The sequence below is a fragment of the Lissotriton helveticus genome, chromosome 6 (assembly GCF_964261635.1).
Source record: "Lissotriton helveticus chromosome 6, aLisHel1.1, whole genome shotgun sequence".
NCBI classification, from domain to species: domain Eukaryota; kingdom Metazoa; phylum Chordata; class Amphibia; order Caudata; family Salamandridae; genus Lissotriton; species Lissotriton helveticus.
This window is the reverse complement of record NC_136067.1, coordinates 458,681,801-458,703,515: the sequence shown is the minus strand read 5'-3', so window position 1 is coordinate 458,703,515 and position 21,715 is coordinate 458,681,801. Positions and strand designations below refer to the sequence as shown.

At 43.2% G+C, this 21,715-nt stretch overlaps 1 protein-coding gene across 7 annotated transcripts in view; it reads right to left on the bottom strand.

Annotated features, from left to right (window-relative positions):
• ARHGEF10 (Rho guanine nucleotide exchange factor 10) overlaps positions 1-21,715 on the bottom strand; it is a 1,140,991-nt gene that overhangs the window by 1,007,686 nt on the left and 111,590 nt on the right. For all 7 annotated transcript variants that reach the window (XM_078647916.1, XM_078647912.1, XM_078647917.1 and 4 more), the window contains exon 2: positions 14,399-14,486. In XM_078647916.1, the coding sequence (XP_078504042.1) occupies positions 14,399-14,468 (70 nt within the window). In that variant the 5' untranslated portion in view covers positions 14,469-14,486. The remainder of the gene's footprint in view (positions 1-14,398; positions 14,487-21,715) is intronic.

Below are 21,715 nucleotides of genomic sequence, written 5' to 3'. Positions count from 1 at the left end.
CATGACTCTCCAAGAGAGGTGTGGGGTGGTCTTTATGCTGTGTACTGGGAAAATGTTTAAAATTCCTAGTAAGAGTTTGATTTTGAAAGGAAGATTAATCGATATGATACGTTTGTTAGGAGGTCAAACAAGCAGAACTGAAACATTGTTTAATATCCAATCAAACATAAATTTAGGACAGAATCGGGGGCGTAGCACTAGCCCCTGTGGACAAGAGGGGCACCATCGCTTCAGGGGGGCACTATCGCTTCAGGGGATCCCCATCGCTTAATGGGGGCTCCATCCAGCCAAAGCCTGTGAATATTTGTGGGACACTGGAGACTCAGGGTCCCCTTATCACATTCTGCGGCAGGGAGGTGGCATAATTTTTCTTTACACCACTCTACAGAATACTAATAGCAACAATACATACATGAAAGAACACAAAGCCCAAGTCTCTTATTGGTATGGTGGACTGGCGGAAGCTAATTTGAACCCCGGACAATCATTTGTATATACAAAATGTAGGTAATCAAGCTGAACTTAAAGGATAGTTTGGGTGAAAACTTTATTCCTGGAAGTGACAGCAAGTTCGGAATTCAGATGCAGTAAGGCACAGCAGTAACACTCATTAAATTCGAATCCTAGTCAGCCTTGTCATTTGTATAAATACGTTTTTATGGCATAGAAAGGTTAAAATAAGTTGTTCCAAAATAAAGCAGGTTCTATTTTCCCCCTGTGGAGTTAAGTGATGACTCAAAAATGCTATTGAAGCCCTTATGAGCCAACATGCTAACACTGGCACTAATAGACTATTCCATGTGGAAGATGGACCACAAACACTTTGGCAACCTTTGGCTCTATTTCTGACAGTTCAAGTACTAGTCAATGGATGGTAGACACGAGTCAGGAAATGTCGGAGTACAAAGTGGCCAATTTACCTCTGAAGTCTGTCCTACCTGCTCTGAGATCTGTAGTTAAAAAAGGCAGCTCACTGAGACAATATTGCAGTGCCCAATGTCAAACCAATCAAAACCATCATATGAAAGAGAATTGAGGATCCCAGGCCAATGGAAACGTGATTCCTATTTGGCTAGAGGAAAGGAAATTAGGCATGGTTTGTATTCACATGTCTTTCTGACATGTTTATGTTTAAAGTGTCAGAGGCTGTAATGTGTTTTTCCATGGAAAAAATAAGAGTAACAGTTGCATCAAATTTATCTCCACCGTAGCTCAGGGTACCAACATATCCTGGAAAATAGGGTATGAGCATGTGGTATAAGCCTTAGAATTCTCTACATTAGACCAGGTCAGCTGTGGTCAAAACCTTGGGCAAGAGTGACAACCTCAAGACAGGGGCAGCCACTATATAAGATGGCATGCAGCTGGAACAAGAAGAACCCTGGTTAGGTTTAGGGTCACACCAAAATCGGTATTGATGAGAACTCGGGACCAATAAGGCATAGGAGGGTAGCACCAATGGTTTTGTTTTGTGATTCACTAGCCCCGCACAACATAAAAACAACAAGCAGATCCTAGAAGAGAACTCACTAACAGTAGCAGTTTTCTGGTGGCACTGGGAGGTCTCAAGATGAAGGTGCTATTGTTTCACTATCAATCCAAGTCAGGTGTGCTTCAGGACAGACTCTCTCATTCAGTAAATCCCTGACTCTGTAATCTTCTCAAACGGTGGCAGTTCCTCTCCATACCAACCACTACAGATCATCACTTTTCAAACAGGGCAGCAGTTACTGCATTCTACTTTTCCCCTTTACTTTGTCCTGGCAGGGAACAAACAATGTAATGAGCTATATTTCACACATAACTCTCTGAGCGGGTGTTGCCCAGCTTCGGCAAAACCCATAAATATGAGGTACCAGCTCCAGAGAGATAGTACTTATGTGAAACTAGTAGGAAGCTAGGACCCAGTCAAAATGTATGCCTTATGTTAGTACACCTGCCTGCCAACTGAAGCAAGGAGCGTATTTGGCTTCCTACACTGCCTAGAGGATGTAGCAACACATTTATAAGACCACTTGGGTTGAGTGATTACTAGGAAGATCAGATCTCGAGGTACTTATGCAGTCAAACCAGGTGCTGGCTGAAATAAGAGTGTAGCATACAAACCAGCCATGGGTGAAACCACAATAGTGTTTCTGGGGTGCAGAAATACCATATTATTTCTGCACCTACAGAGACTGCTCTAAACAGAAAGATGCCAGAATTACCCTATTCATAATATCGAGAACCACCATCTTATAAAATATTAAATGTGTCTGTAAAGATTGAATCATTCAAACCTCATAATAAACCGATTCACAACCACATTGAACAGACTTCAGGTAAATGAACACAGTTATGGGGAGGACAAACTCTTTTTATGATGTGAAATCTGCAAGCTTCTGTGTGCCCTTTTAAAGGTGATCCTGTTGGTGAATGAAAGGGGGCATATAGTTGCACTCCAATTCTGATGTCCAGTATGAGCAGTGTGGTCTTGAAAAAAAGAAATTACAAACCAGAGAAATAAGTATTTTAGAACTTGTTTCACCAAAATTAGTTTTGGGGGTTTGTGTTGGGTAGGCTCAGCTCAAACCTCATGCTGGAATGTGAGAATGTGGAGCGTCATCAGGGCTCTCAGGCCGGCAGATGCTGCATGAGGCTCGGTGTTGCCAGATGTACGATTAAACTGGTGTTCTCATTACTGGTATGACTTCCTTTCATTGGTGACAAGCAGCAACATTGAGGTACCCACATGTGAAGGAACTGCCTGGACTGCATTCCTGTGTTCCTGTGCACCCGTGCCCCTGGCGTATTCCTGGCATTTTAGGTGGTGCAAGCTACTTGAGAGGGGCATCGCCTGATTGTCTAAGTGGTTGGTGTCAGCCTGCTAATCAGGTTGGTGTTCCCGGGTGCGGCGTAGAGGATTTGGGGAGAATTTGGCCACTCCTGATCGTGAGCGCACCTGGTCGCGAGCGCTGTACTCCAGCGTGGACGTTATCATGACGACGACCACCACCATTTTGGATTGGGCAGGGCTGGAACCTCAATGTGCGCGTCGCATATGATGTTGCAGGTCAACGTCCACCACCATTTTCAATTGGGAATCGTGAATTTGTCTGGAGTTTCGGCATTTGCGTGCCCCAGTAAATCGAAATGCAGAGTAACAGGTACACCTCATGTCGAATTTGGCATTCTTATGAGGAGAACACTGTGTAGAACCACGCGCTACACAGGAAAAGATTTGAGTTAGTGGGAGTTGCGTGCGATGCAGCTAATACAGCAAATCAGCTTTTCCAAAGTAAGGTAAACAGAGACAGGCACCCCTTGTGCGTAGTTATTTGAACATTATATTGTCCGATTTTTGGCCACAGTGTTTTAGCAGCAACCCTAAAAGAAACTGTTTGGCATCCTAGAGAAGATCTCTCCACCTCCCATATTTGTATCCGTTACAGGTACTCCAATGTTGAACTGGGAATGTTGGCATGAGGCATTTGTAGCCTTTCTGGAGGCCATTAATGGGAATACAGTTATGTAAAAAAAGAAAGGAGCTCTGTTGGTGTACAATTTAGGTTAGGTGCAGAAGAAAGGAGTATTCTCAAGACGTTGACTGTTGAAACAGTATTGTTGCATGCAGGCACTGGGGAGGACAGAGATGGTGAAGTGAAAATGACTATGCTTCTGTGGTGCATACTCTTAATAAGATAATTAACCCCAAGGAAAATGTGGTGTTAGAACGAAAAGTTCTTGCAGCATTACCAGGCTCCTGATGAACATATTAATGATTTTGTAGCTGCATTAGAGTCCCTGGCTATAAAATGCAACTATCATGAGCTTAAGGATGAGATCATTAGCAGGTTAAACTTATTTGGGTGGAATGAACAGGGAAATTTGGACATAATCCTGGACCCCAATCATCCTGATTTGGTCTTATCCAGACAATAGCTATTGGATATATGTAGCAATGCGGTATGTGATATAGATGAATGTAAATGGTTAGTGAAGTAGCCTGTGTTTTCACAGATGCTCTTGGTAAACTCAGAGGGTTCAAACACTGCATTATTGTAAAGGATGATGCATTATGCAAGGTGCACTAGGTGAGTCATGTTCCTCTCAATATGAGAAATGAACACAAGTTAAGAGTTGGATAAGTTGTGGAAATCTACCATTAACGACCCAATTGCAGGGTCTGAAGGATTGGCTCCGGTGGTTTTAGCACACAAATCCGACAAATCTTTGAGATTGTTTGTGGACCTGCGCAACTAGAATGCTAACATTTGGGTTGATCGCCAACCCCTTCCTAATATCAATGAGTGGTTATCCACATTAAAGGGTGCTGCGGTATTTACGACCTTACATATGTGTAGGCTTTCCTGTTTTCAGTTTCTATTTTTGTTAAATTCTGGTGGGGTTTTTTCAGTTTTTTCAATACCTTAAAAAAAACTGTGGTTATCAGTGGTTACACATTTTCGCGCCATTGCAAACGACAGAAACAGTGCTTTTCTAGTGTTTATGGAATTATAATTTAATTTTAATGATTGCTTGCTTTCTGCACTGATAGTGTATGTGTCTAGATAGCATGTGCACAGGGTATATGAGGTCCAAATACATTTTTCACTGCACCACAATGGACTTCAAAGTCAATAGCATTCTTTATTAACTCTGAAGATTGTAAAGATGCTTTCAGCATACCATCTAGCAAGGCACCAAGATCTCTTATCCGAAGGCACTTCAGCTAAGTTTCAATTTTGACAGGCCACCATACAACTTTTTTACATACATAGCTGATTTACTGCAAATAAAAACAATATCACTCCAATCTTTAATGAACTTGGTAGGAACTTTTTTCAGCAGCATTCCAAGTGACACTGCGTTCCATGTTTACCAAACATCTGGTGTCATGTTTTCACCACTATCTCAGATGCTTGGTGACAACATTCTTTTAGCATATACTGGTCACTTCATCTTGCATTGAATATTTAAAGCCTGGGGTGTTTGACAATTCACTTACAATTAATACTGACTCGCTAGAATCAAAGGATTTCACCCATTCTCTGTCTGTTGGTAAATGTGATGGTACATATTAGGAAAGATTCTTATGAAAGCAGACATTTTTCTTATCAGTGAAATCAAATGTAGCCAAAATATCAAATATGATTTTGAGATTTCCTGATTTTCTACAGTTTATAAAATAACTAAATAGGACCCAAAACATGCTTCTGAACACTACATATTTAGACCTAAGACCACAAAATTGAAAAAAGCAGAAGGGATAAGAGACAATGTTTTAGTGACATCCCTAAACAACAAAGCTCAAGCAGCCCAGGCTTTCTTGATGCTACCTTGTATAACAAAGTTACATTGCATGGGCCCCATCAGGAAGAAATAAAAACGACTCTTTCACTCATTTTTCCCTTTCTTTGAATGGCACTTAATTTGTGGTTGCAAAGGTGTTTTTTCAGTATTTATATGTTTACACCAGTGATGGCTATTTTCCTTTCGGTGGGGTTTTATCAATTATTATAGGTTTAAACCTAAATCCAGATAGCCTACATATGTGGGCAGCTTACCATCAGGGGGATGTTTGCGAGGAGTCGAGATGTTTGATTTCTTTTGTCACCCCTGATGGAGCTTTTCATTATAGATGGATGTCATTTGGCTTTGCCTGTTTTCCAGAGGCTCATGAACAATCTGTTCAAGGACATGTGTGGAGTGTTATGCTTCCAAGATGATATTTTAATCTATGGAAGTAATAATTCTGAACACAATGACAGATTGGAGAAGGTGTTGAAAGTCTAGAATGCGTCTGGTTTGGCTTTGTAGAAAGGTAGGTGTACCTTTTGCTGTGATGGCATGGAGTATCTTGGGCATCATTTTTCAAGTAAGGTAATTGAGCCAAAGTTAAATCTGTTGAGGGCTATTGAGAATGCATCTGTCCCTAGTAATAAGGATCAACTTAGGTTGTTTCTAGGATTGATTGAGTACTATGCCAAGTGTGTGGGAAATCTTTCAAGCAAGTCTGTGTGTTTGCATGAATTAAAAAAAAGGGTGTGTCATATGCCAGAGTGTTTTTTGACTTGATAAAGGAGGAGATCGTGACTGCGCAACCCCTCAAACTGTTCGACACCCATGATACATGTCTTATTAGTACTGATGCCAGCAACCATGGGTTGGGTGCAGTTTTGATGTAGAGAAGAGATAATGGCAAGGAGGAGATCATTGCTTTTGAGTCTAGGACACTTTGTGGTGCTGAATCAACCTATTCCACAATAGAAAAAGAAGCAATAGGTTTGTGGTGGGAGGTACACTACTTTAGGAATTTTGTGTGGGGCAATCAGTTCATTATACATACCGATCACAAGCCATTGGTTGAACTCTTCAAGACTGCCAGTGGTGGAAGAGCATCTCTTCGCATTTTCCTTGTTAAGTCGCAGGGTGACGTGTACCCAGTTTAACAGGGAGTGGATGGCGAGGAAAACCTTTGACTGTGAGAAGGTAGGAAAGGTGTTGGATGTGTGCAGGCATGTACATGATAAATGTTGTGCCAAGTGATTGTCGTGAGAGAGAGGTTGAAGTGAGGGTTGGTGATCTTGTGAGAGTTGTAATACCTTAACATGTGAGAAATGACAATCTACGTTTTCCTCGCCTATGGTAGTGAGGCAGGTCAAGGATTGTGTGGTGGTGTTGGAGAATGGTAAAGTGTGCAGCAAGAGTATGGTTGTGGTGGTATCTGGTTCCAAGGCTGACTTTGTGTGTAGAAAAATGGGTGCAGATGTGTCGATGGACGGTTGGTGCAGGGACAAGAACGGAAATAGCGTCAGTTCTCCAAGGAGGAAATGTGTACCTATGAGATTTGATGAATTCATGATGTACTATTAGACTGTTTGTTTAGTGATTGTGTTTTTTCATGCATTTTGAATAGTGAATTTCCTGTTTCCTGTGAATTTGTGTCTCATTTTCTGTGGGGCTATTGGATTTCTCATCTGCTTCTTTTCTTTTGCAATCTTTTCCTATGGTGCTCAGCAGATTGTTGTATTATGCTTTAGTTTTCTTTTATTATAAGGGAAGGGGATATGTGGAGTTTGTGTTGTGTGGGCTCAGCTCTTGGCTCAGCTCTTGCCTCATGCTGGAATGTGAGAATGTGGAGCGTCATCTGGGTTCTCAGGTCAGCAGTTGCTGCCTGAGGCTCTGTGTTGCTAGATGTACGATTACACTAGTGTTCCCTTACTGGTGTAGTCTTCCTTTCAGAGTGCCAGTCTTTGAGTTCACATGAATGTAAGTGCTAAAGTTTCCATGCACACTGTAGAATATTAGTGTCAAAAATGCACAGCAGTAGAAAGAATTTGGTGAATAAAAAAATGGTTATTACACCTGTTGACATACAGTTAGTCTTCATCAGGGATGGATACCTCCATTTCAGCATGTCCACCAACAGGGACAAATGGTGCTTCTCCATATTCCAAAGTTTGAACATTGCACAAGAGTTTCTGGAAAGTGAGTTGCCAATGTTAGTCAATGTGAATCCTATCATCCAATCTACAAAGCCTGTTTTACCTAGGAAGCAAATGAAGTGCATATGGGATAATGGGATATTGCTGTAATAAATCACTTCAGTTCCTTCTGCATAAGTCTCATTGCCTTCAGACTTACCCTGCTGTTTTCGTACAGTAGCGAATACATTTTTCAGAGATATGTAGATTTGAAGCTTCTTGTACTACAAACAATTACACTAAAATCGAATTATTGAACACAGGATCCTAAAGTCGTTTTATCTACGTGACCCAAGTAAAGTGTTCTGAGATTTCAGAGACTATTACCAAATTGTAATTTTATGTATTGATATCTCACGCAGGACTGGCCCCGCTCCTATACGCCACTGCATTTGGACTAACAGTAAAGACAGAACACAAGCAAGTAAAGGCTGTTGGAAATGCAAAATTTTAGGACAGAAACAAAGCTAGTTAGTCTCATGGTTGCATGCCTTTTTAAAACATGAGTCAGCATGTTGAAGCAGGCAGGATAATCTGAAAAATAACAGTTCTTACAAATGTTGTAAAGTCATGAATGACAGCAGCCAGCAAACTCTAGCACAGGAAAGCACAGAGGAATAGAACACGTTCTCCCCTATTCAATAAAGCTCTATTATCCTTTTTGCTGAGGTTATTGTTACTAGAAAAAACATATTCCTAGCTAAAATCAACAGGGGTTTCTGAAAGTTTTAATGGATGCTCACTGTGTGTGCATGAGGACTGAAACTTTTATATTCATGGAAAAACCCTTGCAAAGTAACTGAAGAACAACTTTGAAACGACAAGAGGTGAGATTTCCTTTGTCATAAACTATTCCTGAAAGACAGCCCCTGAAGGCATGGATATCAGATTTGGGGAGAGTGGGAGTGAAGTCAAGGATACAGGCAGGCTACCACAAAAATAGTTTACATTGAGCAAGGCTCCTTTAGAATCACTTTAGGGATAGCTTACAAAATAATTAATGAGGATTCAACAATACAATATACATTTTAGCAGAACGTTATTATATCACTGGCTGACTTAGCCCTCCCACTAGTGATATAATGAGAAATGCATCGGACAAAAGCAAGTAAATGGCTCTGTTATCATAGTTTGAATCCTCCAAAAATAGTTGTACTTGGTATTTCTGCAGAATTAATTTTTAAGGTGTATTTATATCTTTCAGGTTACCTTGTAGGGTTTCTATACTAATAATACCATGACCATGTCGCAAGCCACATTACTGAGCATTATGAAACAATTCAAATCATATTTTACATTTTCCAACCAACATTCAGCCTTCTCCCTTGTAACTACAATTACACTCAAATTTGATTGCACTTGATGTTAGCCTTTGTGCCATTAGGACTGGCAGCACACTTAAGTTCAGCTACAATGATTAAAGGTTTCCTCAGGTTATGTAGGCAAATCAAAGGTTCAAGAGACTTCACAACTTTTTGTTAATATTGTTTCAGACCACAGCAACACAGTGTTGGACTTTGAAGGCCAGATTAAAAACTCACACAGCTCATACATTGAGCTGATTTGTCAGCAAAGCCAAAGATCACCTTAAGCATCAGGGGCATTGGTTATATTTGGTGTAAGTATTTGAAATTAAGCAACTAAAGCCTGTAGTTGTACGAGACACCCTTAGACTGAAAGACCAAAGATAATGGAACACTGCTATGTCACCTTTTATATCGTCCACCGGGCAACACCTCAGCATTTGGGGAACAACTATCAGACCTGATTTTTCACTGTGCTCTTAGAGACTCCAACACCTTAATTATTGGTGATCTTAACCTGCGATGGAATAAAACACATAATCTGCTAATTCAAATGCTACCCAATCTCCTCGTTGACAATAATTTAACCCAACATTGCATAGAGGAGATGCACTACAAAGGAGCTACCTTAGATGCCATCATCGCCAAACGAGACGCAATCTCGATCGAGCACGTACTCCCCGTGGACTGGTCGGACCACCACTTGATCCTATTCAATATCAACCAACAAATTCTCTCTCAACCACCGTTGCAAGACCCCCCAAATGGGTCAGAAACCTCTCTCAGATACCCATGGAAGTCCTCGAAGAAAGGATAAGCTCACTCCAGCCCTGACCCAACGACCACCTCTCCACTACCGAACTCACTAAGCGGTACAACTCTAACCTAGGTACTATGCTGGACCAACTCGCTCCCCGAAAGTTGAAAAAAAGCAGAGCCATTCCATCCAGGTCTTGGTTCATCACTGACTCTAATGCCGAAAGGAGAAACCTAAGAGCCATAGAAAGAAGCTGGAGGAAATTCCATACCTCCTCTCTCCACGAACAACTCAAAACATCCCGCAGGAAATACAACAGTCACATCATGAACAAGAAATCCATGTTTTTTTGCTCTGCGCTGGACCGCACAAAAAAAATAGACCCAGAGAGCTCTATAGCATCATCAGTCAACAAACCTCCAGGCCTGTGACCTCCTCAATTCAGGCGTCCAACGAACTTTGTGACAACTTCGCCAACTTCTTTAACAACAAGATCACTAAGATCTGACTCTCTCTGGACACCATTAACACTCGACCCGCTATGAGCACCACGCCCGGGGCGGTCGTTGTCGCTCCATGCCCCTCCTCCAATTCTTGGCTAAGCTTCTGCCCCATTCAGGAACATGAGATAATTACTGTGATCTCCACTTCCAAACCCTCTTCTCAAGTAATTGACCCCATTCCACCCATACTAACCAAAAAACTGAAGCACTCCCTAACACCACTTTGGTGTACGATAATAAACAGCTTCATGAAAAATTGAGAAGTTCCAGACAGCCTTAAAGTAGGTCAAGTCATACCCCTGTTGAAAAACCCTGGCCTTGACACGATGGATTTGAATAACTTTAGACCTGTATCTAACCTTCCACTTCTGTCCAAAATCCTAGAAAAGTGCGTACTCCAACAGCTTACCCAACACCTGGATAACATCAATCTCTTGGACTCCCACCAATATGGCTTCAGAAAAGGCTGTAGCACAGAAACCGATGATATCCACTACTCACTAGACTCTGATCAATGCTGCCTCCTCATTTTCCTTGACCTATCGGCAGCATTTGACACAGTAGACCACAAACTCCTCATTAGGGTTCTCCAAGAAAGAGACGTTCTTGATGAGGCGGTCCTCCAATGGTTTTCCTCATTCCTACACAATCGGACTAAAAAAATAAAAAATAAAAACTTTGCTTCTGTCTCTTACCCTTTCAACAAGGGAGTCTCTCAAGGCTCAGTGCTCTCCCCGCAACTCTTTAACATCTACATGGAACCTCTCACCAAACTACTCAGAGCAGGCAACATCCGCAGAAGATACTCAGATATATCTGGAAACCTCCTCCCTCAGTGATATTCAAAGACTAAATGACGTACTGATAGATGTCCAACACTGGCTGTCTTCGAATCACCTTAAACTAAACCCAGACAAAACCGAGATAATTATCATTTCGAACAAGGAGGAGAACCCTCAAATTGCTGAATAGCTAAAGGCCGTAGATGCGCTCAACGGAAATCTCACCCTAGCTGACTCTGTCAAATCACTACACATCACAATAGACTCGAAACTAAACATGACCAGACACATCAAGAATTCGGCAAAGAGCGCCTTCCTTAACCTTAAACTTCTGAACAAAATAAAACCCTTCATTCTGCCTGGTGATCTCAAACAGGCCACTCAAAAACTGGTACTGTCAAGACAGGACTATGGGAACGCAGTCCTCTCAGGAATTGCAAAGTCTCACCTAGCTCCCATCAAAACAATTCTGAATGTGGCACCCAAATGGTCACAGGAATCAAGAAATGTGACCACATCTCTCTGTACTCAGTGAACTTAAGTGGCTCCCAGTTGAAATGAGGATCAGTTCAGAATAGCTTGCCTCACTCATAAAGCCCTACATACCGGCAAACCCGAATACCTGGCAGCCAAACTCAAAAAAGCCGGTCAGGCCAGGAACCTCAGAAGCTCAAACTCCCTCCTACTCATTCCCCCAAAAACTCAAAAACAAAAAACTGAGGCTCGTTTCTTCGCCGGAAAGGCGCCCAAAATCTGGAACTCCATTCCCCCTCACATCAGAACCATTCCCTCCTTTGTAAAATTCAAAAGCCAACTCAAAATCCTGTTCCTCAATCGTCCCCTAGGGAGTCAAAAGGGGCACTCAGAGTGGGGTAACAGACACCTCGCACCGCTCCATCATCATGACCGTGAGACTGCAAAACAGATGCTCCCTTGATTACGAAGCTGACCCCTCAACATCGCCATGCATTATTATGGTCTTGTTCTCTTGTATAGTTTGTTGTCTCTGCAATGTATCCTCTGTAAAGTGCTCCAAAACCCTCGGGTTAGGGCAGCGCTATATAAAACTTCTAAAATAAATAAATAAATAAAGTACAAGTATGTCCAGTCCTCAATTGATAAAGACATAGGGCCTGATTATGAGTTTGGTGGTCTTGGAGCAGGCCACCATGCCAGTGCCCCGCTCCAAGACTACCAAACCTGTAGTCTGAAGTCCCACCGTATTCGATTGGAATACAGATCAGGCACTCCTGCGGCTGCGGTCCCATGGTGGTACCTTTCAAAGGCTCGTATGTGAGCCTTAGAAAGACAGCACCATGGGATGCCACAGCGTGTTTCAGCATGGCATGGATTCTGAAGTCCATGCCGTGATGGAACAGGGGGAACATACGGACAGAGGGGCCATTACCATGTGTCTTCCTGCATTTATTCCCTGGCCTAGAGGCAACAGGGGGACCTGTAGGGCTCCCTTAGTAGCCGCACCGCCACTGCGGGCTTAGAGGTCAATCAGACCGCCAAACTCGGAATCAGGCCCATAGTGACAGCTATCTCTCATACCTGCCATGCCTATGAGCCAGCCACACCCATCATGTTTCTAGCTTCCTTGTACAAATTTGTGAATAACCTGCTCTTCTCATGCATATTGTCTTTAAAGTTTTATATGGTGAGAGTATAGAGTTAGGATGGAATTCACTGCTGTAGAAAAGCTATATTCAGCTCTATTCTAACATATATAATCATATCTGGTGCAGATGCAAGCCCCCTTACTTGACCTCCTCCAAGGTCACAAAACAATAATTTCTTTAAAAATCCACATAACAAGCCTGACCAATAACTTTTTATACCCGTTTAAGAAAGCGAGCATGCTACTTCCAGGCATTCTGTTCAGGAACCATGTATTTAACTGCAATAACAATGTTTGGGTTTTGCCAAATATTTCCCCATCTTCCTCTGTCATGATGATCAGTGAATGCTCAGTGTAAACCTGTGGGAGACACCACTACTGTGTGACCCAGATGGAAAGAGCATCTGTGATACTAAGTAAAATGCTGGAAGGTTTAGGGCTGAAACCCTCTCTTCACTACACTGCACTAATGTCTCCCACTCCTTCCTCGAGCAACCGATGTCCTCACTAATTCAAGACAGAAAGATTTAATTCTAGTGAACAATTGTGTTGCCAGTCATATGGCAAGGAAACGGAAGCGTTATAGAAACATCTGCATTATAATCATCTTAAATAGGGAGATGTGACTAATTTTGGAAAGAAGTATATTTGTGTATTTATTGATTAGATTACTTAGTTTATTTATTGCTGCTCTATCCCTACTGGATCACTAAGACCAAGGTCCCGAATCTTCACATTGTTCCACAGGTATCTCAGCTCCTGCCCTGTGATCACACTGCAGTCTCATAGTAATATTAATTATTACTTACTCTATTTAATCCATAGACCGGAGCAGTCTCTACAGTGGAAAAGTACGACATCTGCATTGTCGTGTAGTTCCTATAAACCTATATAGGATCTGTGCATTTCGACAACATACACTGCGGGCTTGGTGTCCAAACTGATTCCGGACACCCCTATCGAGTATGTCAGCCTTAATACCAGCTAGCTCACAGTATCACTAGAAACCCTTCTTACCAAGGAGAGACTAGTTCTTGGCAACTATCCAACATGATAACTCTGTCCCATCAGGGATCGTGGAAACAATGCTACTTTGGCTCAGTCACTCGTGCTCACTTTGTCTCAGAGAGAGATACACAGAATAAACGGTGGGGACGTTTCTCAATAAGTATTTATTGAACCAGCGTCATTCTAATGTAAAATAGGTGTGCTGAAACAACCATTAGACAGTAACGGATATAAAAGATTATAAGCACTAACAGAGTAAAAGGAGGGTAGATTTCTACCATAGTGCTAAAACGATAAATACAGGCAAGTATACAAATACAGGACAGTAATAAAAGCGTACTCCTACGATGCGTCCCTAACTAGATATACCTGAATTTACCTAGCATGAATGTGGGTGTAAAGCCAAGAATCCCTCTCGGATAAAGTCAACCCCACTACCTGAAGTGAGAGACTGTTGGACCCCGTTCTGGTCTTGAGGTGGACACCCCGCAAGGGATGTCAGACCACTGCAAGCTGGAATGTCTGCGTGCAGGAGCCTCAGCGTCTCGCGTCAGTGTGTCAGCATTGAAGTCCTTTTCTCCTCTCTCTACCTTAGCAAGAGATGGTGTATATAATACCCAAAGTAATAACCCCTGGGGATATACCTCGCTGTGTCATGTCGAACTAGGATGACAGAAGGAATGACCCTTGTACATAGTTTTTATGCAGGAGATGTCCGGCCTGCTGTTCAGCTATGATTCCAAGAATCCTCATGAATAATGAATGAGGCTAAGGCCTTGCAGAGAAATCCCCAGGTCCTCTAGTCACTACCTCAACTAGGTAAAAGGCCAGTCCTAATAACCGTTATGTAGTGTAATATGAGGGCAATGTAGGTTAAAGGTGCATGTAGTATTTTATAAGGATGAAACATAAGTCACAAATTCTGCAACAACAATACTGATTGTTACAACTTACCTTCAGGTGGTGGAGGTGGGAATTCATCGGTATCTATAAGATCCATAATATCTAGAAATGTTCTCGGCATTCAGTAAGATGAACAATCCTAAAAAAAAAGAAAAGATTGTTTAAATCAAAAAAAACTTTTTTATATAGCAAAAATCAGGAAGAGTGATTGGAAAACAACCAGTAAAGCCACGGTTCTAGAATAGGAGGCATTCCTGGAGGGAGAAGTAGACTAATAAAACCTAGTATTCCCTATCACAATTGGAAACACCTATCTTCACATGACACAAATTATAGGTAAAGGGATAAAAGGATAATAAGTTTGGGTTGATTCCTATTCAAAAAGTCATGCCATTTTCTTAATGATGGATAGAATATTATATATGGAGCATCTCAAACGGTACATTCTTCACAGATGAATGTTCCCCACATATCCAAAGTCATGGAGAAAAGCAATACCCTACAATTATCTGAGCAACGAATTAAACATCTAAGTGTAATATACAAAAAGTAATACTAATATGCGATTGCTCCACATCAAACTACAGAGTTCCCCAACATCTATGTTTTCAGACATATGTGCTGCAGTCAAAACCATAACTCAAAGAAATGGACTGGGTCGCAAGAACCTTTACCATAATTGTTTTACAAAAACACTGACTGTACAGCATATTTAAAACAAAAATATTTATTTAGGGGCGTTTTCAGGATGAAAAGTTCTAAATGGTGTCATACGCTGAACTACATTTTGAGAAAAAAGGTAATATTTGGAAAGCTGGTACACTCAATATCACAGAAAAATGAGTGTGTCCCCCCCCACCCATTCAAGAAAAATGATTAAAGGAATTTTGAAACCACAATAAAAAAAAATCACCAAAAAAATGTAACAATAATTTAAAGACATAGAAGAAAATATGTAAACTGTTATTAATCACATACACACTCTCCATGAATGTCATACCAAAGATTATCCATTGGAGCTGGAGTATCGAATAAGTCATTACATTGTAAGCCCATCACATTATTGCCATATATCTCCAACATATTAGAGAAAGCGGTTACCCTTTAATGGGAATCTCTTGTGGTGAAGACTTTGCTATTAAAATCCTAACCAAGTAGGTTTTAAATGGAGAAACAAAACTTATTGTCATTACTGTATTGGATGACATTTGGATGATGGTTGGAGAAGACGACGGAGGAGTTCTTACACTACTTTACCTCCCCAACGAATTCAATACCATAGAACACCCAACTCTCCTTCGCGTTATGCATCATTAGTCTTTGTGTGTACACTACGGTTATTGATTTCTTCTTTCCTGCAAGGAAGTTAATTCCGGGATCCTATCGTTCGACTCACAAACCTCTATGTTGCGGCAACCTGCAAAGCTCAATAATTTACTCTTTCTGATTTGCTCTCTACTTATGTCCTTTTAGAATTTCTGATGCAGGACTTCAATGTAAGAGCATATTTCTACAAAAATGATTGTCCAGTTTATATGTAGGCTATCTAACAATATGGATTACTTTAATCCAAACCTATTACTAGACCTAGAAACCACAAAGATGGATGGTGAAAAACATTTTAAAGTTGAACCCTTCTAAATCAAAAGTCTATCCGTCGGCAACAATCTGAGCAGATGATGCGGTGTATTTTGGACACGCTCTTTTGGCAACTGCCCAGAAACAGGTGAAGTCTACATGGACTCTTTGAACCATCATGTTATATAAACTGCAGTCTTTAAAACCACTAAACCTGTCTTTCCATCAAGAATGGTGCACAGGAGACTTCCTTCCTTTCTTTTTGCAGAGTCACTGTAGCCAATGCATTACATTCAGTCAAGACTACATTATGACAATTCACTATACTCGATCCTTGCTAAGAAAAGCATAGCCTAATTGCTAAGATTTCAGATTGCTATTGTCAGATTACTCTACAAACCTAGAACGTTTGACAACGTATATGGCTATCTCAAATAGCTACGCTGGCTCCCCATTTCTGCATTATCTCAGAGCCAAATGCCATCTGCAGCATACCGTGAAAAGACCCTGATTTAGAGTTCGGCAGACCTGTTACTCCCCACTAATGTGATAAATATCTTGTCTCCCTTATTATAAGAACCATCGGATATGATGCCCTTCTAATAATAATTTCTGATGGTGTACCACTTTGCCAAACTCTAAAACCGACCATCATGTAGCAAGCTGCTCGGGTCATTACTTTTAGACACTGGCCTACTTATGACACTCTCTTCCTCCCACTGTCATAGCACAATCAGATCTGCTCAATTCAGGAAGATTCTTAAGACCTGACTCTTTGCAAACTAATTTTGTACATAGCCTATTATCAAAATGGCTGAATTCAGGTCTTTCTCCACAGTGTCAGGAGATGGTATTTATGAAAGACAGCATAAAAAGCCAAACGTAAATACAAATTACACTGATTCCTGCACTATCCAGCTGTGAGAGACATAGAATGCACTGGAGAACGGCAACCAAGACTGTCAACAGAATAAGTAGATACTCAGTATTCTGAAAAACACCAGTAAGTAATATTCAGATTACTTGAAACGTCCCTCCTTGTAGTGTCGCTGTGCCTGACCTGGCATGTTTACGTCAGGCATGGCCGGAAGGGGAGGAGAAAGGGCGGGGGAAGGAAACAGCAGATAGGGCAGCAGAGAGCCAGGATAAAGACGCGTAGAAGTGCAGCTGGTGTTGGCGTCTTTTCTTTAAATGCACCCGACACGAAACCTGGCGACGAGGGTGGGATGCAAACACCCCCCTCAAACCTGCACACGCCGACGACGCACTGCAGCTCATGCAGTGAACAGATCGTAAGGTGTGCCAACGTGAACACGCGCTGCAGATCGCACTGAAGTTGAGAGCCACCCCCGCCCTACATTGCCTGCCACTCAAGCACTGACAAATGCCCAGTGCTCAGAAGAAGGAAACATCACCTCGAGCAGGGGGTATGCCTTATTGCCAAATGCCCAATGCAGCATGCAGCCATAGCGCCAGTTGGCCATCTTAAAGTCAGGCCACAGCATTAAAGAGGCCTAGGTCACCAGTTCGGCGACCATCTTAAAGTCAGGCAGAAAAAAAAGCTTCCCTGTTTCAGCCAAAAGATAGCTTGCGACCCTACAGCCTACGAGGGAGAGGTGTGGCGCCGCGGCCAGGGCGACTGACGCTGGAATCTGGGGATCAGGGTTCGATCCCCGGCTCCGGCGGCAGGTTAGCCCAGCACCATGTGACTCTGGGCAATAGCTTGCTTAATCTTCCCGACGGCCCCCAGCGCCTAGAGACCCTTACGGGTGATTGTGCGCTTTATAAATGTGGATTATTATTATTATTATTATTATTATTATTATTATTATTATTACAGCGATTTACTACACTTCTCCACTACCAGACACCCACTGCCCACTGAGACAGGAAAAGGGAACGGAGTCAGTCGCACATTATCATGCCCACCTCACCAGATTCTTCGCAAAATGCACGACCTGGTCCAGCGCAAATTACACCGCCCTGTCCAGTGCTGATGGGGGTATCATTCCTGTGTCCCCCTGAGCCCCTGCTGCTGACTTCCGGAAATAATAATAATAATAATAATAGGGGCATTTGTAAAGCGCTGAGTTACGCGCACCGGCGTGTCCCCGCGCTGACAGTGAGAAAAGCGTAAAACAAAGAAAACAGTGCTAGCAGGTCAAGTTATCTAGTGTAAAGGTAGGTTTTTAACTTAGCTCGAAATTTCGTTTCTGCTGATTCCAAGCGAAGATCCACTGGAAGTTTATTCCAGTGGTTGGGGGCCAGGTGTCTGAAGGACCTGCCCCCCATTCAGGCTTTCTTTACCCTGGGAGTCCTAAGCAGTCCTCCACCCGCAGATCTAAGCGCTCTGGGAGGTTCATAGGCTTCGATCAGTTTCTGCAGGGGTCGGGGCGCCCTACCATACAGAATCCGGTGACATGTGCAGAGAGCTTTGTACTCAACTCTGCTCTTTACCGGTAACCAGTGTAATTTCTGTAATGCCAGCTTTGAGGGCGCCCTTTTAGCATGAGCATGAGCCAGAAGTGGCAGAGCTGACTAGAAGACTTTGAGGACTTCATGAAGGGCTCGCAGGTCAATAACCCCGATCAGCAACTCATTGCTTTGCGGAACCTAGTGGGCAAGGACGTCGGACAGATCATTAAAGAACTACCACTGGCAGACTCTGCGTCATATGCAGAAGTGAGGGAAGCACTAAACAGGAAATTTCCCTACAAACGAAACCTGGACTATGAGCGCTACACCTTCAATCTCGCATCTCAAGAAAAAGATGTATCAATGGGTGATGTCATATTGCGCCTCAAGCGCTTAGCTTGCTACGGTGAATTCGACAACTTTAGCACTGAAGACGCACTTCGTTTACGAATCATTGAAGGGTGCCAGTCAAAGTCCCTGCGCCATCGCCTGCTGATTTACTGCACTTCTCCACTACCAGACGCCCACTGCCCGCTGAGACAGGAAAGGGGAGCGGAGTCAGTCGCACATCATCATGTCCACGTCACCAGATTCTTCGCAAAATGCGCAGCCAGGTCCAGCGCAAATTACACAGCCCGGTCCAGTGCTGATGGGGGTATCATTCCGGTGTCCTCCTGCTGCTGACTTCGGGAAATAGCATGAGCCCGAAGTGGCAAAGCTGGCTGGAAGACTTTGAGGACTTCATGAAGGGCACGCAGGTCAATAACCCCAAACAGCAACTCATTGCTTTGTGGAACCTAGTGGGCAAGGACGTCGGACAGATCATCAAAGAACTACCGCCGGCCAACTCTGTGCCATACGCAGATGTGAGAAAGCACTAAACAGGAAATTTCTCCACAAACGAAACCTGGACTATGAGCGATACACCTTCAAACTTGCGTCTCAAGAAAAAGATGAATCAATGGGTGATTTCATATTGCGCCTCACGCGCTTAGCTCGCTACTGTGAATTCGACAACTTTAGCACTGAAGACACACTTCGTTTACGAATCGTTGAAGGGTACCAGTCAGAGTGACTGCGCCATTGCCTGCTGAAGAAGCACTACTCGCTTGATGACATTGAGGAGCTCACACAAATAAACGAGCAAGTGTAAGAATACGCAAAAAAAGATGGAAACTGGCAAGACAGAGAAACATGAACAAGCCTTTCGAATACAGTCCTGAACAGATTCAAGACATCAATCAGATCGTCGGAAACCCTTGCAATTCACAAATTCACCCCGCAGTAGACACAAGAACAGCAACTCCCGGAAACAACCGCCACAATGTTATCACTGCGGCCAGGCCTACCCCCACACGGGCCCATGCCCAGCCATCAGACAACAGTGTCACTGGTGTGGTAAAGACAAGCACTTCGAAGCGGTGTCAAACCCGCAGCAAAGAGTCCGGGTCGACCAAGCGAAGCACCGGGCCCCGTCACCATGCAAGGGCAGTACAAGGGCGAAGAGATCGCTGAGATCCAGCACTCAGTCGCGAGGTTCATATCGGTCTCGACGATTGTCCTCAAGAGAGTCGTCAGCTCCCACTTCCATATCACAAGACAGTAATGAGTACGTATGCATGGTACCAGACCCCGACCGACTAAAGAAGTATCACCGGCTACACATTCAAATGGGAAATTACCCAGCAAAGTTTGTTCTAGATACCGGAGCATTACTTATTCACATATGCACAACTGAGTACAAGAAGATGAGCCCAAAGCCCAAGCTAGAACCGGCTGCTGTACGTGTATACACATAAATTTCCAAAGAACCCCTGCCGTGCCTGGGTCAATTTCGCACGTCTCTGACTTACAAGAACAGGACAGTACACTCGCAAATCCATGTGATAGAAGGCCCCGGAGCGGCTGATTGTCTCCACAACTTACCTACAGCCGAACGTCTGAAACTAGTGGAAATTCTATATAAAGTTGACGACTCGCCTGATATCATCAGCAAGTTCTCAAAACCGTTTTCTGGTCTAGGAAAACTAGCTCACTTCAAAGTACGACTACATATCAATGAACAAGTGATGCCTGTGGCCCAGCACCAACCAGAAAGTACTGTTCCGCCTCCAGCAAGCAGTGGACGAAGAGCTACAGGACTTACTGAGAGCTGACATCATAGAGAAGTCAACGGGACCCACTCCCTGGGTTTCACCGGTGGTGGTTATGCCCAAACGAGGACAAGAAGCCTGTGTGTGGACATGCGAGCCCCAAACACAGCCATTGAGCAGAAGCGTCATCCAGGTCCCCATATCAGCGACCTGATCACTCGCCTAAATGGAGCCAAGTTCTTCTCGAAACTAGACTTGAACAAGGGGGACCACCAACTTGAGCTCCACGAGAAGTCTCAATACATTACCACTTTCACCACACATCAAGGACTATTCAGATACAAGCTCCTCAATTTTGGAATTTCCTCTGCAGAGGAAATCTTTCAAGAGGCGGTATGGCGCGTCATTCAGCACATCCCAAAATCATTCATTTACAGCGACGATATCCTGGTATTTGACGAAACTCGCAAGGACCATGCCATACCCTCCACAATGCCAACCTCACACTCAACCAAGACAAATGCGAGTGCCACAAGTTCACTCTAAAATTCTATGGTCACATCTTCTCCAAAGATGGAATGAGATCGGATCCTGAAAAAGTCTTGGCGCTAGCTAACACGCCACAGCCCGAGATGTCAGTGACATACGATCTTTCCTAGGCATGGCTAGCTACTGTGCACACTACATTAAAGCCTATGCGACCATCAGCTATCCACTGCGAGAACTCACAAGACAAGGTCAAAGCTTTCACTGGTCAGCCACGTATGAGCACGCCTTCAGTCAAATCAAAACAGCAGTGAGCTCCGCCATCAACCTAGCATACTTCAACCCTCAGAAAAAAACAGAGATCACAGTAGATGCGAGCCCTGGCAGACTTGGGGCTATCTTAAACCAGTATGTTGATGAAGGAGAACAGTGTCACATCGTGGCATCTGCTAGCCGCAGCCTCACGGACACGGAGAAAGTATACTCGCAGCCGGACGGTCGTATGGGTGTATGAGCATGTCCATCTGGTCATCTATGGTAAACTCTTCACGCTCATCACTTATCATCAGGCCATAACAACAATCTTCGGAAATCCCCATGCGAAAGGTGGGGAATTCGCCTTCAAGACTACACGTGCAACATCATTCACAAACCGGGGAAGGCGGAAAACCCGGCAGATTACATATCATGACATCCGCAGGCCTCGACGCAGACAAGGTGCTCGCTGGCAGAAGAATATCACAATTTTGTCAACAATCAAGCACGACCACCTGCTGTCCCACTCAATGCCATCATA